We start from the raw sequence: 14743 nt of genomic DNA on the forward strand, positions 1-14743 counted from the left end.
AAATGAAAGGTAACGATTAACGCTGCACTCACGATAATTCCAAAAGTCCTGTTCAAAAGGATCACAGGAAAAGACGCTCAGTAACATGATGTAACTTGGCATAGAAAGTGCGTGTGGGCACATGGACCGAGCGGTGCCGTGAGTGAAGCAACAATACAGCCGACAAGGGGGAGTTTCTTCTTGGAAAGCGCATGCAATCCCTACAAAAATTCCCGGTGACTTCAGATCCAAGGAGGTGGTGATATTCATGGGAGCACGATTCAAACTCTCTCACTTGGAGTACAGCTTCAGCAGCCCTGAAGCCAGCACGCTGCTCTCTTTTGAGCCTCTTTCTCTTGTTTAACATAAACTAAAACAGATGGAATAATGTTTGCCTAAAATAATAGTTTTTCACTGCTGGAAGGAAAGCTTAGAGTTTCTCACTTTGGACTGTAGTTAGGTGCTGATTTGACAACCTGAAGACATTACTGCGCAATCTCTTACCTGGGCATTATGAAGAGGTATCCAGGCTTTTTTCATTCCTGGGAGAAGATGTCGTCTTGCTGAACTCGTGTAGATTAATCGCGGGCTTTTATTTCATTTGCTCACATTTTAGTGGCTCTCAATACAATTGTAACGCGATCTGCCTTTTTACGCGGTACTTTCAAAACGTTTCATGCTGAAAATGGACCGCGCAGGATTTGTTGTTTTGATGCTTTTGATTGTTGCGCTGGTGCAAATTAGTGACAGTCACAAGGACACAACAGGTGGGAGGAAAGAGGGTGCAGGGGCAGCCCAGGCGGTGTCGAACAAGCAGCAATCCCGGGTGAGGAGTCAAGGTCACTCGCCAAGGGAACCAGAGGACGATGCATCCCCGGAACCATCCAGTGAAACTTCTCCTGGGACCAGCCGGTCAATGACTCTTGTCCGACTTCCCAGGGGCACATCACCCCACGGGGATGACAGGAACACATCCAAAGCAGGACCGGCTCATGCTGCAGGCGTCTCCCGGGAAGACCCCGTCTCTGCGCCGCGGGATGGTGCGCTGAGCACCGCCAGACACCCGGGCAGCCCGCTGCACAGGAGCGGAGTGAACCGGAGGCAGAGCAGCAAGACCGGCTCTGCCAGCACAAGGAGACTTATTGGGTAAGAACGGAAGCCAAATGCTCATATAAAACATGTTTACTTTGCTTTATCAAGCCATTCACGTTCACTGTATGGGCAGAAGTTTTTTAGGAATCTGTGTGACCTATTTTACTGAGTCCATGTGGTTTACTGTAAAGTGGTTGTGGCCCACTAAAGCAGAATATCTCTTCCTGTAATGCAATCCAAGTAATTATGTAACATATGACCCGCAGAAAAGGGCTTCAAAGTTGTGCTCCATGTCAATACAAAGCTGTGTGGATGGAATGCATTAGGTGAAAGCTGTATACAAATGACTGTAATGTGTGTGTTTAGTTATCAGGGTCATGGCAGGACATGTAATAATAGCTGAGGTTAAACACTGTGCTGATTACTGGGCTGATAGTGGAGGTGTATAATGATGAGCAGCACATGTATATGAATATATGAACTATTTTGACACTAATGCAACACTGCATTATCACCATTTCCTCCCATTACTACACATTACAGCATATTTAAATGAAAGTAGGAGAATGGCATAGACTACTTCAATGTGTGCACCCTTTTATTCTCTTGCCTGTGGCTAGTGGTTCAACCGGAGCCTTGGCTGGTGAACATTTGCAAATTTGCTTAGTGATCAGAAACACCTGTTTCTCAGATGGCCCTCTGTCAAAGCTGCAAATCCCTATTTTGTTGTCTTTGTTAAACTCAGGACGATGGGTTGTTTCCACATTAAAGCTCTTTTCTTTTTGTGAAATGAACCTTCATGTATCCAGTCCTTTTTGTTCCATAGGGACAAAGCGTGATACACACCAGAGGAAAAAGGGTTTACATAATAATCAGAGGGGGATTTGAATGGCTCACCTTGGGTTGCAGACACTGAAAAACAAACAAAATATCTCTTTTGTGTGTCATAAAATGGGCTCTTGCCTTTAGGAAATTGATTATTTATATTGCCAATTAATGCGGAGGATGATTAAGGCAATTGGTGTGCCATCTAGGCATACAAATAATGTGCACTCACCTGCCTTAAACCTAAACATTGATAACATTGGGAATGTTTTCCAGTACCTATATATTGTATTTACTCTGTCCACAAAATAACTGTGTTTTATTGTGCTCTGTCAATATGCCCTGATCCATCACACCTTAAAAATAACATTTCTTAGCCAATCCGTCAACCCGACAGTTGTTCTCATGCATGGTTGAATTGCGTTGCTGTCAATTTAAAGCAATGCATTAAGTAAAGTCCTGCCTGTAGTGTTCAATCAGACATGCTTTATTACCTTGCTTAACATTGCCAAAAAAAAAGCATTCTCAAGTGTTGAATGAATTGGCTTCTTTGAGTTTTATAGAAACATAAAGGTGGCATTACATAACTTCCAGGGAACATTATCTGAACGGTGACACATTGATTCATTCGCTTAAGATGAATCACCCGCCACTTGTTAGAGAAAGTGTTTTCATGACACATTTCCTCTCTGAATTCCCACTCAGATCACTCATTTAGTGGACCCGGAGGCACTGGAAGCACCAGGTTTACTTTTCTCTCCTTTACATACATGTTGACTCAGTATGACTCCCTTATGTGTGCACCTGTCAGTTGTGGAATGATTGAGATATCTCAGTGGTGAAATTATACCCTGTGCCTCATGTTTGAAATACAAATATAACTATGTGTGAACATGGTTTTATCTTCATTTTAACCTGGGGCAGGATCCTAATGATGTTGTATAACGTTCTCCATTACATACATATCCCTTGACGGAATTTGAATGTGATGACTGATGTATTTGGCACGGGCCTGGCCTGATGTGTTTGATTTATGACAAAGTTAAGCCTGCCAGAGGGCCCAAAACAACTGCACGTTATCCCTGTGACGCCCCAGTAAGACTTGCAGTATCTAATGAGCCCAATCCAACTGAGGTCAATGAGTCAATTCCCGTTATCTTCTCAAATCACCATGAGTCAGACATCCACTTACTGTATCCTGGGAAAGGATGACGGGGCACAGATCCTTGCCAGTGGTGACTGTTGCCCTCAAGTTGCTCTTGCGGTCTGGTGCTTTTTCATCTATCTCACTGCGATACATGGACCCGTGCTGAATGTGTGGATTAAAGAGTGCAAAGAATGCAGTTCTTACTGTTTAAAACTTGTCATCTCTCATTTGCTCAGTGATTTATAGAAGATGCAGGGTGCTTTTCATGTCCCGTGTGTCTCTCATAATCCCTTCAAGGCTCCGATAACTGTTTTTGTTTTCACTCGACTCGTGCATTACAGAGGGACTTGTGGATCCTCGTTCAGATAGGGTTTCGTGACTTGCCCTGACATTTTTATCAAATAAAATGCAATTATAGTGTAATCTCTAAAGTGTTCATATCAATAGGAAAGCCACAACGGAATGATCTGTAACTGTAACAGCCTTAGCAACCAGATCAGCTTGTCGTGCAAAGATTTGATGTTATTGCTCCATGGATTATTAAAATGTCCTTGTTATTTATGGAGGCTTGAAGCTGTACCGTCAGAGTCTTAATTCACCTTTTTTTGTATTTGTCTTCCTTTCAGGCCTAATGTCTGTGGAGGTCAGCAGTGCTGCTCAGGCTGGGCTTTGGCACCAGGAACTAATCGCTGCATAAAACGTAAGTAAAAACCTTGATTGTCCTATTTACATTTGAAATAATAATCTTTTATTCAGCTACGAAATATATCTATTTTATTATTTACATACTAAGGACACACATGGTTGTAAGGTCTGCAAGCAGCACACAAGCACACTGACATGCATTATGTATATTAGAGCTTTCTGAACTAGTAAACTTCTCAGACAGAGGCTTTAGAATCTTATTCACACAGACTGAACATATAACTCAGTAAATGGCCACTAATGACTGTCCTGTCAAGTGGAATAGCCCAATGAAAGTTTTCCTAGGGTGTTATTGTCCCCATGCTTTTTCTTTTCATGTTAGATCCCCGCATGGAAATTACCATCATTAGCACTTGGCTCGCTCTATGACAGAAGCCCTTAATTATGGGTGGAACGGCTTCTTCTTTTATTTGACCTCAGCAGTATTGGATATCCTAACTGCCAGATAATTAAAAAGTGGACTAAAAGATACTGTGAGAGAATGAACAATCGACCACATCATACTGCAGGTTTTCCACAGATTTTAAATGAACCCAGCGATGCTGCTTTGTTATCCTAACTTAATATTGTCTATCACATTACAAGTTAAAAAAAAACAATGCAAAATTGCGTAGATTGTTGTTTTGGATCACTGCTGAAAACAAAAAATCTGATTTTGGGTCGGAGGACGGGTTCCAATTCAGCACAGAAATGACTACAGCTTGAACTAAATGTAGTCTTTTATGTGATATTTGAATTTCATGTTTACGACCGCTATTGTTGCTGCAGACTTAAATAACAGCTTTTTTAGAGAGAGTTATCTTTACGTTTTATGAGTAAAGTAAAAGCCACACGGCAGCTGGCATCTATCTATCAATGTAGCAGCTAGCTAGCTATAAGCCTACCTCTCTTTGCTAATTATCCCCCTCACACACACACACACACACACACACACACAGCACACACACACACACACACACACACAGTTGACACACATTTCTGCCGATTACACAACAAGCTGATTGGCCCCATCTCCTTCCCCTCTCTCCAGTGCAAAGCATCCTCCTAATTTTTTTATCAAGTCTCAGCTTAAGGCACACTTACCAAGGTGTAAATTACATCTAGCGTGGAGCTGCGGCTACTCAAATTAAAAGAGCAAATACTTTTAATCTGGTCCAGTCTAACCTGCCTGTGTTAAACAAGGCAATGCATCTTAAGCAGGCCAGGGTCTGTCCAACCATCTGGACCCTCTTACAGCTTGGCCCTCACCCAGGTCTGACTGGAGGCTATGCTATCATCAGCTGAGTGAAGCCTCACGGCCGGCAAGGTGCCAACACAAAGGCCCCAGTCCGGAGCTGGGACTGGAAGCCCCCACGTAGAAGACCTCCATGGAGGAAAACAGGCTCAGGCTATCTTTATTTCGTCCCCACCAGAGACCCAGGCTGCTTTATTAGGCGATGGCAGCATGAGAAAACATGTTCACAGTGGGGGAAAGTAAAAGGAACAAACCTGTTGTCTGGAAGCATAAGTAAAAACATATCATGGCTGAGCTGCTTCTAGGAAATTCTCGCTGAAGGGATTGAAGTCATGTCTAATATTAAAAGTGTCAGCTGCTTGCTGGATTGGGTGTCTCACTTATGGCTTCCAAACAATACCTCCTTGTTCAATTGGGTTAGCTCATAGCAAATATATGGCAGGAATTGGATCACTTGTTGTCCAGGGAGTGCGCTTACATGTCTTTAGAAGTGTGGATATAAAACCATCTACGTCTGATTCTCTGTGGGTCTGGTCGGAGATTGTTGTCTGGCTCTCCGAAGCCTCCATCCTGCCCATGTCCTGGCAGGTTCGGTGCTGACTGTCTCTGTTTTCGGCTTCAGGATGGATGGTTAGCAGACTTGTTTTTGTATTGAAGTGCATTCCATGTGCTCAAAATAGCTAGGGTTTTTAGATACAAAGCTTTGATCGATTAAAAACAGAACATTGCGTTTAGACTGCCGATGTTTATTTATCTTTTAGTTAACTTGATGATTTTAAGTAAAGATGAAACTTCGCAGGTTTTTATGACAGACGTTTTACCCAACTATTATTAATGGTGGCTGAGAATCAAAGGAGTGTGTATGAGCGTTGTGTTTGGCCAAGTGTGAGCTTGGCGTTACTTCCATTTGTTAACTTGAAGACAGGATCGAAGCTCAAGATGAATGGAGCATCTCGTTTTTTGGGTCATACTTTATTGCCCGCTGAGCCCAGGTTCACATCTGTTCCTAAAAAAGTAGTCTTGCTTAGATGAAGAGCAGAGGGAGGCCATATTGTATCCTCACGCAGCCACAGCCCACCAGTAGCCTTGTTTGACTGTCTGTCAGCTGCAATACTGAGGAAGTGTTTGTGCTGAACACTGCAGATGGTCAGCTGAACGTCTGGATCAAAATCCCTTTGGAACATTTTCAACCGGATTTCATGTAATCTTACACCACTTTAGGAAGCTGTGGGAATCTTGTATGTGACAGTAATTGGCACACAAGAGCAAGTTGTTCTATAAAATGTGTATCAGATTGTAGTTACAGAAATCTGTTTACAAAATAGTAAGCTACTTAGACGTGATAATAGGATGAAAGTTTAAATTGCTGGCAAGTTTATGTGTAAATACAGTAACCCCGAATTAGGTGGTAATTCTGTGAAGAATTGCTGTTTTGCCGTTTTGGTTAACCACATTTCTTGGGAAAAAACAATTAAAGTAAGACCTTTAAAAGCCAGTGTTACCGGAGAATAGAGTTGAGTTTAATCTGTCCTCCTTTGTATCGGCTTTCAGAGGCTTCAGTCTTATCTTTGCACCTTTTCAAAGTGGCTTTCACTCATACCTAGCTGTAAATGGATTCTTGGATAGGCTACCAGGAGGCACAGACTGAGGTAACGGATCCCTTTGGCAAGTCAGATACCTCCTAGTTTTACAACAAAGGTCTGTGAGGCTGTCCTTACTTTAGACACAGCTTTCTCTTCGAGCTAAATGTCAATATCTGTTTTGAGCAGATGGAATGTTTACCATGTGAAAGATAATGAGTGCATCTGTCCCATGATTAAGATCCGCTCATCCCTGGCCCGTGCTTCACCATTCCACCAAATGTCATTAACATTTCCGCAGTAGTTTTTCCTTTATTCTGCTGACAAAGTAACCAACCCGAAAACACAACCTCCTTGCCTGAGGAAATTAGCACTAAGAACAAAGGTCAGCTTACAGTGGCATGTGTGTTGCAGGTATTTTGTCATTAACTAAGTATTGAAGAAATTGAAATTCATTCCAAGGGGGACAAGAATGTCTGTATCAAATCTCACTGAAATCCATCCAATGGTTATGTCACCAAAACCACACACGGCTCGCTGAAGAGGAATGCTACAGTAGGTGTCGGCGCCGCTCATACTGCCAGGGTCACTATACATCAGATTGATGTTGTGTTGCTCTGGCTCCTCCAGTTGACATGGCTGTTTTAGTAATTGGATTAATGGCATAGTCTACCACACACAGTGAATGTACGGGACAATATAGAATACTTACAGACTGGGGGCCTTCAGACTCCCTGCAGCACAGACAGGAACTGGCTTTATATTTAACCTGAGCTCATAATGCTCCCTAAAGTGCCGGCGTTAACGGAATTGTTTTCACCACACTATACATCACAATATTTTGGCGAAAGCACGCAACACACATGGCAACTTTCTGCCAGCGGCAGGAGCATGACCCTCTAAAAAAAGCAGATGTCGTTTCATTTAAACCCCTCACTGTCTCAGAGAGTGCAGATGAAAGGTGCATCGTTCACAGGGAGGAATACAGTTGTTTTCAGTCTCTGAAGCAGTTGGTGATTGACAGAGTGAAACGTGGTAGAAAATAGTTTCTTTTTGATTGCCTTCCAGCTTTCTTTGGCCTGCTGTGCATCTCAGGGCCTCACCCAACCCTAAAATAACTCCTCATGCAGAAAGTCTCTCTCTCTCTCTCCCTCTCTCTCTCTCTCTCTCTCTCTCTCTCTCTCTCTCTCTTGCTTACCTCTCTCATGACAAGGTAACTTTCCTTCTCTTTCCAAACTAAATATATCATGTGTAGCATGTTTCCTATTTACCACCTTGTTCCCAGTGTAGTTTAAGTATGATTGAAGCCCTCCAGTGTTGTGAAAGCATGTAAGTCTTATGTTCAGAGATTGAAGCAGCTGTTCACCATGACAGATATCAAACCATCCCAATGTGGGTTTTATGTGAAAAAAATATTCCAAACAGTCATAGCAAAACTATACACATCCACAGTTGCTGTTGTGTGTGAATCCCTTTTACAGTTATGCTCTTCTTTTGCTACAACATGTGTGAAGCAGCTGGAGAAGTATCAAGGACAAACACGTGCGAACGCTTTCTGACCTCCAAAACAGTACGCAAAAATGTAGGTTCACCATCTTCACCTAATAGATACAAGCCGTCTCGCTTTGCTTTTTATTTGCTACACAATAGAATATCCTCCTATATTTGGATTTAGTCTTACAGTGAACTTTGCCCTCTGCATTCAAACTAAGACTTGATCTTCAAAAGGTTGCCTCAAAGGCAAAAGCACCCACATAGCTCTGTGATATTTGCTTTTATTTTAACTTGTCATGTGCTTTGTTTTTAATGGTAGGAAAGACTTTATTATGCATAACAATTGAATGAATGAACTGTACTGTTATGGTTTTATGGCACTTCTTAGGATAGTGACATTCAGCTAGGTCATGAGCTGAAGTGAAGCACATGATGCAGGGTGAACAATGCCCCGCTGAGTCACTAGGATACAATTTTACAGCAATGCTAAATTAATTAGTTATAAGTTGATATCCAATGGAAAATGTGCAGTTTAATACATCAAATGTCATAGGCAGCTTTGTACGATGATGAATATCTCACCTATTTAATAATACATTGTCATCATTCTGCAGCATTGAGGCATTCATATTCCAAAAGAAAAACCTACTTTCCCACAGCAGATGAGAACCAAACCTTGTGAGCGGCGTCCTCTGTTTTACAAGAACAGGAGGAGGTTTTTAAAACGCTGGTGTTTCTGGTGACTTCATTTGAAATGACTGCCGCACATACAGCCACAGAGCCTTCCTCAGCTTTATATGTCGTGTGTGGATTTGTGGGGGTTTAGTTTAGGGGCATGACACTCCCTTGGCAGCCCTGCAGAGAGTTATGGTCCATTGGACATATCCTGTAATCAATACACACCCCATTGGCCCAAACCCCATCATTAACATGCTGGACAGCTCGTTCTTTGCTCTTCTCCACAAACCAGGAGTGCTGCTTTCTCCACTCCAGCTGGTGTGTCTGCTTAAAGGTTGCAATTGCGTTCTGTTTTTTGCCTCCTGCGCCACATGTTTTTCTAATTGCTACCATAGACGAAAGTGTGGTCCAAATGATGTACTGTTCAGCGTCTGGACCGAGACATCTTCCTGTTGAATTTATTTCTTGTTTATTTGCACATTCTTGTTCATGAGCTGCTATATTATGGTAATGAAGAAGTAGAACAAACATGGCTATGTTTAGATGAAAGATATTCTCTAATAACACGCTTTCATGATGCAAAAAGTTGACGACTACCGCCTATCTCTTCGCAGAAAGCCTGAAAAGCAAGAATGGGCTTGATTGACAGTTACAAAGCAACATTAACAACCAGCACCCCTCTCCTTCAGTCACACACACGCTCGCTGAGGCCCCAGTGTTGTTAAGTCAGACTGTAGTCAACCATATATCATGGCACTCTCCTGCTTAAAGACCATATGGAAGTTGTTGCGATGTGATCCCTCAGGAGGATGGGGTTTGTGGCTTTTTGGTGAACACCACGTCTCTCAGAGTCAGCTTTACATGTTGCGGGTGTACGCCCCCAGATCCAGATATCCTTGACAGAGCGCCCCAGCATGTGGCTCATTAGAATCTGAATGTGGGAGTCTGAGGGGTGGAGGCACGATATAGCGCGGCTAAAAGTAATGTACACAGTGTCATGGGTCAAGTGTAGGTTAACAAAATCCCCACACAGAGCTGAGGTGGGTTCGGAGAATAAAAGCTACAACTACTGTATTGGACCAAAACGCCCACACTGATTGAAATATGTGCATCCATGACATAGGCACCTTAATCCGGTGAAATATTACCCTTGTAAGATTTACCACAAAGAGAAAAATAAAGGATTAGTCAAACAGTGTCAGACTCCTTCGTTCTGGTTCTGATTAGGACTGATAGAGAACTTTAGAGTTTCAGTAACAGTTTGGTTAAGTTAGCGTTTGGCAAGCCTGAAGCGATAGCATTTGCAATGGCAACCATGTGGAAATCACATGCTGTAAAGAGATTAACACTCACTTGAAATGATTAGCATTGAGAGGCAATTGTATTAACTGCTCAATAGACCAATTCTTACTCCCTTAGCGGATAGCTAGTCCGGATGAGAGGCAAATCTTAAGCTTGCTTACCCCTGCTGCCTCCCACAATCCTCAACACTTGACCTATTTCATGAGATCTCTCAGGTTCAGTGGTAACTCCTAAAAAGAGGCTCTTGCTGTCATCGCAGGATGTTGAACAGACTACGTTTCAGTGACAAGAGTTTTACAATTGTCTATATACGGTTGCTTTAAATTCAGAGCAAATTTTAGGACCTAATTTAATTGGTAAATGGACTGTACTTTAGCTCCTTATCCAGTCTTCGAGACGCTTCAAAGACCTTTACATACTTCATTCTTCACCTTCATACTTTATCAATCATGCACCCATTCATACATCGCTGAGGCTTAACATTCTTGACCAACATTGCATCCGCATGTATATACACACATTCTTTCTATAGATTTAACACTGTTATTTTATCGTATCTCCTAGAATCAAACCAGAAATGGCTACACTGAAACAGACAGTGCTAGGTAAATTGCTGCAACTGTCATTTTTACTTTCATTGATATTTTCTAACTTCCTCTCTTTAATTACAGTGTTGAAAGGGACTTTAGTCAAGCCTTTTCTCGTATTCTACTAAATTTAAATCTCTGGAGCAGCTCCCAGCCTCTAAATCTCATAATGGCGCTAATGCGCTCAGCCTGGAGAAAGTCCTTCCCAAGATTCTGGCGATTATGCTTTCATTATCAATATTATTTTCAAAAAAGATCAAATTACCTCTGGTAGCACTGCTGACCTGCGTAAAGTGAGGAGATTTCTCTACATGTTTGAGTTATGTCGGATATTGGTTTCAAATGGCCCCTTGCTGAATGAAATGACTGTAAAGGTTTGATGGGTTGTGTTACTCTGAGTCACAGAGTGGGGAACGGTGAATCTCTGGCGGATTGTAATGAACTGGAAACAAGCTCTTAGTTGGAAATTAGAGTCCAGTGAAAGGGGGGAGCGAGAATGGTAATTTTCCTAATATAGGCATGCACATACAATCCGCTTATAACAGGTAACTGTAGCCCACTAGAGAAATGTGAACCATGCTTAGCTCTATAAAGAACCTACGGTTACTTTATTACCTACAGAATTACTGTGCATTTGCCTCTAACTTTGACTACAGAAATACCTTTTAAGGTTTATATTCTTACAGAAGTGATCCCTTTACTCCGAAGTGAACACTATATGCAGAAAGATGGCCGTCAGGCGTTTTCTTTAGGCCTCCTTAAAATATCCTTATGTAGCTTAGGTTTGAGGACTGAAGGGAGAAAAGACCTCAGACCCACCTAAATGTAAAGTTGAAGATATATTTTTAGGGGAAAGAAAGTGCTGTGTCCGCATTAATAATGTGTTTCATACAGATTGTCCTGGATCAGCATGTTTGTTTGAAGGGTTCAAAGCTGCCAACAGTCTCCCCTTTTCAGATGACTGGATCTCAACACAGTCTTGCAAAACTTGGCCAGTCCGTCTTAGTTATAATTGAGGGTGAAGTGGCAATGCCAGGAATGTTTGCCATTTATTTTCTTTTATTTCTGATGGATTCCCATTTTATTATTACTCTCGCAAAGCAATAATTGCTGCACATATTTGTAAAATGGATGGAATGTGAGCCAATTAGTTTTAATGATGTGCAAGACAAATCTGCATGACAGCAATTACTGCGACAATGTGTTCAACAGCCCAGAGGCAGGGCCCAGAGACAACACAGACAGGCAGTGGCAGGATACGCTGCGGCCGGCCAACAGGCTTCATGTGGGGCACATGTCTGGCCCAGAGTCACTGACCTGTCCATTTTACTGTCAGCACAGGCGACATGTTTGTCTGGTGTCATTTCTGTGTGTCCCATGGCTGAAAACGAGCCACATGTCCCATCATCAGCCAGCCGCCTACTTCATTCATTGGATTCTTTTTCTTACCTGCACTGTTTCTCATATTAATTCAGACGGTTTATTTGAAGAACACAGTCTCACACATTACCAAGTTCTCCCCCTGTGGCATAATGTCACTGGAATCTGTGGACTATTGGATCCACCTCTTCATCCCCAAACTTGAGGTTAAACAGACTCCGGACGAGGCGGTGGCAGCCAGCCAGCACGTACTTTAGTTAGATGATTGATTTAACTCCTTGCCAAACAGAGCCCAGGCAATTCCTACTTTATCCCATGATGGAAAATTCGGATCACACACCAAGTTATATATATCCACAACCACATCTCTTTAAATGTGTATGCTTAATCAAAAAAGGGGCTACATTTTCCTCATAGTAGTTAAATCAAAATACTCTAGTGAATTGGTTTCTAAATAAAAACTGGTCAACCTGATTGGCAGAAGAGGGTGGCTTGATATTTAATCTTCAATGTGTTTTCTCACTGTACCACACGCTGATGATGCTTAATGCAGTGCTCTTTCAATAAGTGTGCATCATCTAAGACAACTCAAATGTACTGAAGAGCCTGATGTGGCACTCTTTGTGTTCTGTACGGTTGTTACGCGCTGCTGTCATTTTCCTTGTGTCACTTTAAACCTCATGTCACCAAGAACAGACATTTTTAGGGTCCAGTGTGCCTTCACTTAAAAAAACCCATAAATTATCCCCTTGAGTCTGAGCAGAGTGGCAACAACAGGAAACTCACAGCAGGTAATGCGCTGTTCGCCACCAGTGGGGCCCTTTTTTCCGACTGCCAGCACTCGTCCCTGCCAAGAGCGGTGGCAGTGTTCCTGCCTGCGATCTGTCAGTGTCCACAGCATCTGTGTCAATAGCATTCCTCAGCCCTGTTGACAGAGCGCCGCCGTTTGCTTTAACCACCACCGACCAGTGGCCTGATTTACTGTTTGAGGATAATGTCATAAATCCTCAAGTGCCGTCCACGCGGCCCACGCCATACATTTGTGTCACAAGATCAAGAGGCTGTTTACTTTGCTCTGCGTGCCGCAGGGTTTTTCAGTATCTGGAGTGTGATGCTGGTAGAGTGACACATATTATTTTTCCATGACCATGACATGTTCTTAAGACTGTAAGCTTGAAGACTATTGGTAATATTATGCACGCATTCCTCTTAAAGTAAAGTAAGCCCCTACAGGTTTTGTTTGTTTTTCAAATAAAAGACACAGGCATTTAGTGGATGAAGTGTCAGCTATTTACAGTTGACGTTGAGTTTTTTCCCATTCGCTCATGTTTTTATGGTCTCTTACTTTCATTGGCTTTTTAAGCTTCCTGTGTTACAGTGAAAGCCCTCACTGGATTCTAGATCAGTGAAGAAATATATTTTAAGGAACTCACTTTGTATAGAAATGCTGGCGGCACTTAACTGATGGACCTGAAGTATAGGCTTTACCTCAGCCAGAAATTGGATAAGGATTTAATGTAAGTGATCATATACATTTAGACTAAACAGGGCAGTTAAAGACTCAAGAGAAATTGAACATGACAGCCCCTTCAGGCCCTCTGCTGAAGGAAAGGGACAGAGAAGGTTGAGAAGTGAAACTAATGGCCCCTTGATTGAATCAATTTAAAGTGAGCCCCGGTGTTGAGATCAGGGAAAGTCTTTCTGCTACTGCTCCTTCATACAAGGGGGGCACATGCTCTAACATGACCTGCTGAAAACTTGATCTCCATCTGTGCTCTTTCTTCAGCTGACTGCCAGCCCCCCTGCCAGAACCGTGGCTCCTGCAGCCGGCCACAGACCTGCGTGTGTCGCTCAGGCTTCCAGGGGCCCCGCTGTGAGGAGGTGGCTCCAGAGCAGGTGTACATCCGTGATGGAGGAGCCCTGAGGCGCATTCAACCCGGGACCAACCCTTTCCAGAGAGACCAACCGCGGAGAAGGCCGTCAGAAAGGCAGGCCATCGATACCACGAAGGTCCAGCCCCCACGACCTGCGACCACCAGACTGCCTGTGTGAGTGATGCAGCTGTGCTGCCTAACGCTTCTTATAATAGCCGGGAAGAGTCTCATAGCTTTGCCAAAGAAGGATCGGTCAAAAAATAACCAATAATATGTTTTAATGGTCTTCCATCGACTGTTAATTATGGCCCGGTTACACCAGGGTAGTTGGTGAACTAGTGTAATTGATGAACACACATCTATTACACTAGTGTGTGGTCAATGCCTAACCTTAACCATTTAGAAGGAGTTTCACAAATTGAGGGTAGCCATTCAGACACAATAGGTTTTCCATCATGTTTCTAGATGATTTCATTTAATAAACATATATTGTAAAGGGTAACAAAAAGATGTCATAGCCAAGTAGCTTCCCAAGTAACTAACTAATGCTAGCTTTAACTGTCGGACAGATAGTAAGTTTGGTCATTAATGGGACAATTAGTTCACACAATTTGTTAAAAATATGTATTAATACCATCAATTATTGTATTAAGGCTTTCACTTAACCATTCCTGTTTATGGAGCAGTAAAAAAGAGTTTGATCATTTCTCCTGGATCTTTGATCAAACGTCAATACTACCAGGATAATTTTCAATTGGTCAATGGCACAATTTTGCGTGATAATGTAACGGAGAATAGAACTTACGTAAGCAGGTTTTGTATCTCCTTATTTACAATGTCAGCCCTGCAGACAGAGAAACCAGACT

At 42.5% G+C, this 14743-nt stretch overlaps 1 protein-coding gene across 2 annotated transcripts in view; it reads left to right on the forward strand.

Annotated features, from left to right (window-relative positions):
• The first annotated feature begins 249 nt into the window (after window positions 1-249).
• The window catches only part of LOC117467679 (latent-transforming growth factor beta-binding protein 2-like), an 87634-nt gene continuing 73140 nt past the window's right edge, over window positions 250-14743 (forward strand). For both annotated transcript variants that reach the window (XM_034111484.1, XM_034111487.1), the window contains exons 1-3: window positions 250-1125; window positions 3670-3743; window positions 13790-14051. In XM_034111484.1, the coding sequence (XP_033967375.1) occupies window positions 656-1125; window positions 3670-3743; window positions 13790-14051 (806 nt within the window). In that variant the 5' untranslated portion in view covers window positions 250-655. The remainder of the gene's footprint in view (window positions 1126-3669; window positions 3744-13789; window positions 14052-14743) is intronic.

This window comes from Pseudochaenichthys georgianus, chromosome 22 (assembly GCF_902827115.2).
Source record: "Pseudochaenichthys georgianus chromosome 22, fPseGeo1.2, whole genome shotgun sequence".
Classification (NCBI taxonomy): Eukaryota; Metazoa; Chordata; class Actinopteri; order Perciformes; family Channichthyidae; genus Pseudochaenichthys; species Pseudochaenichthys georgianus.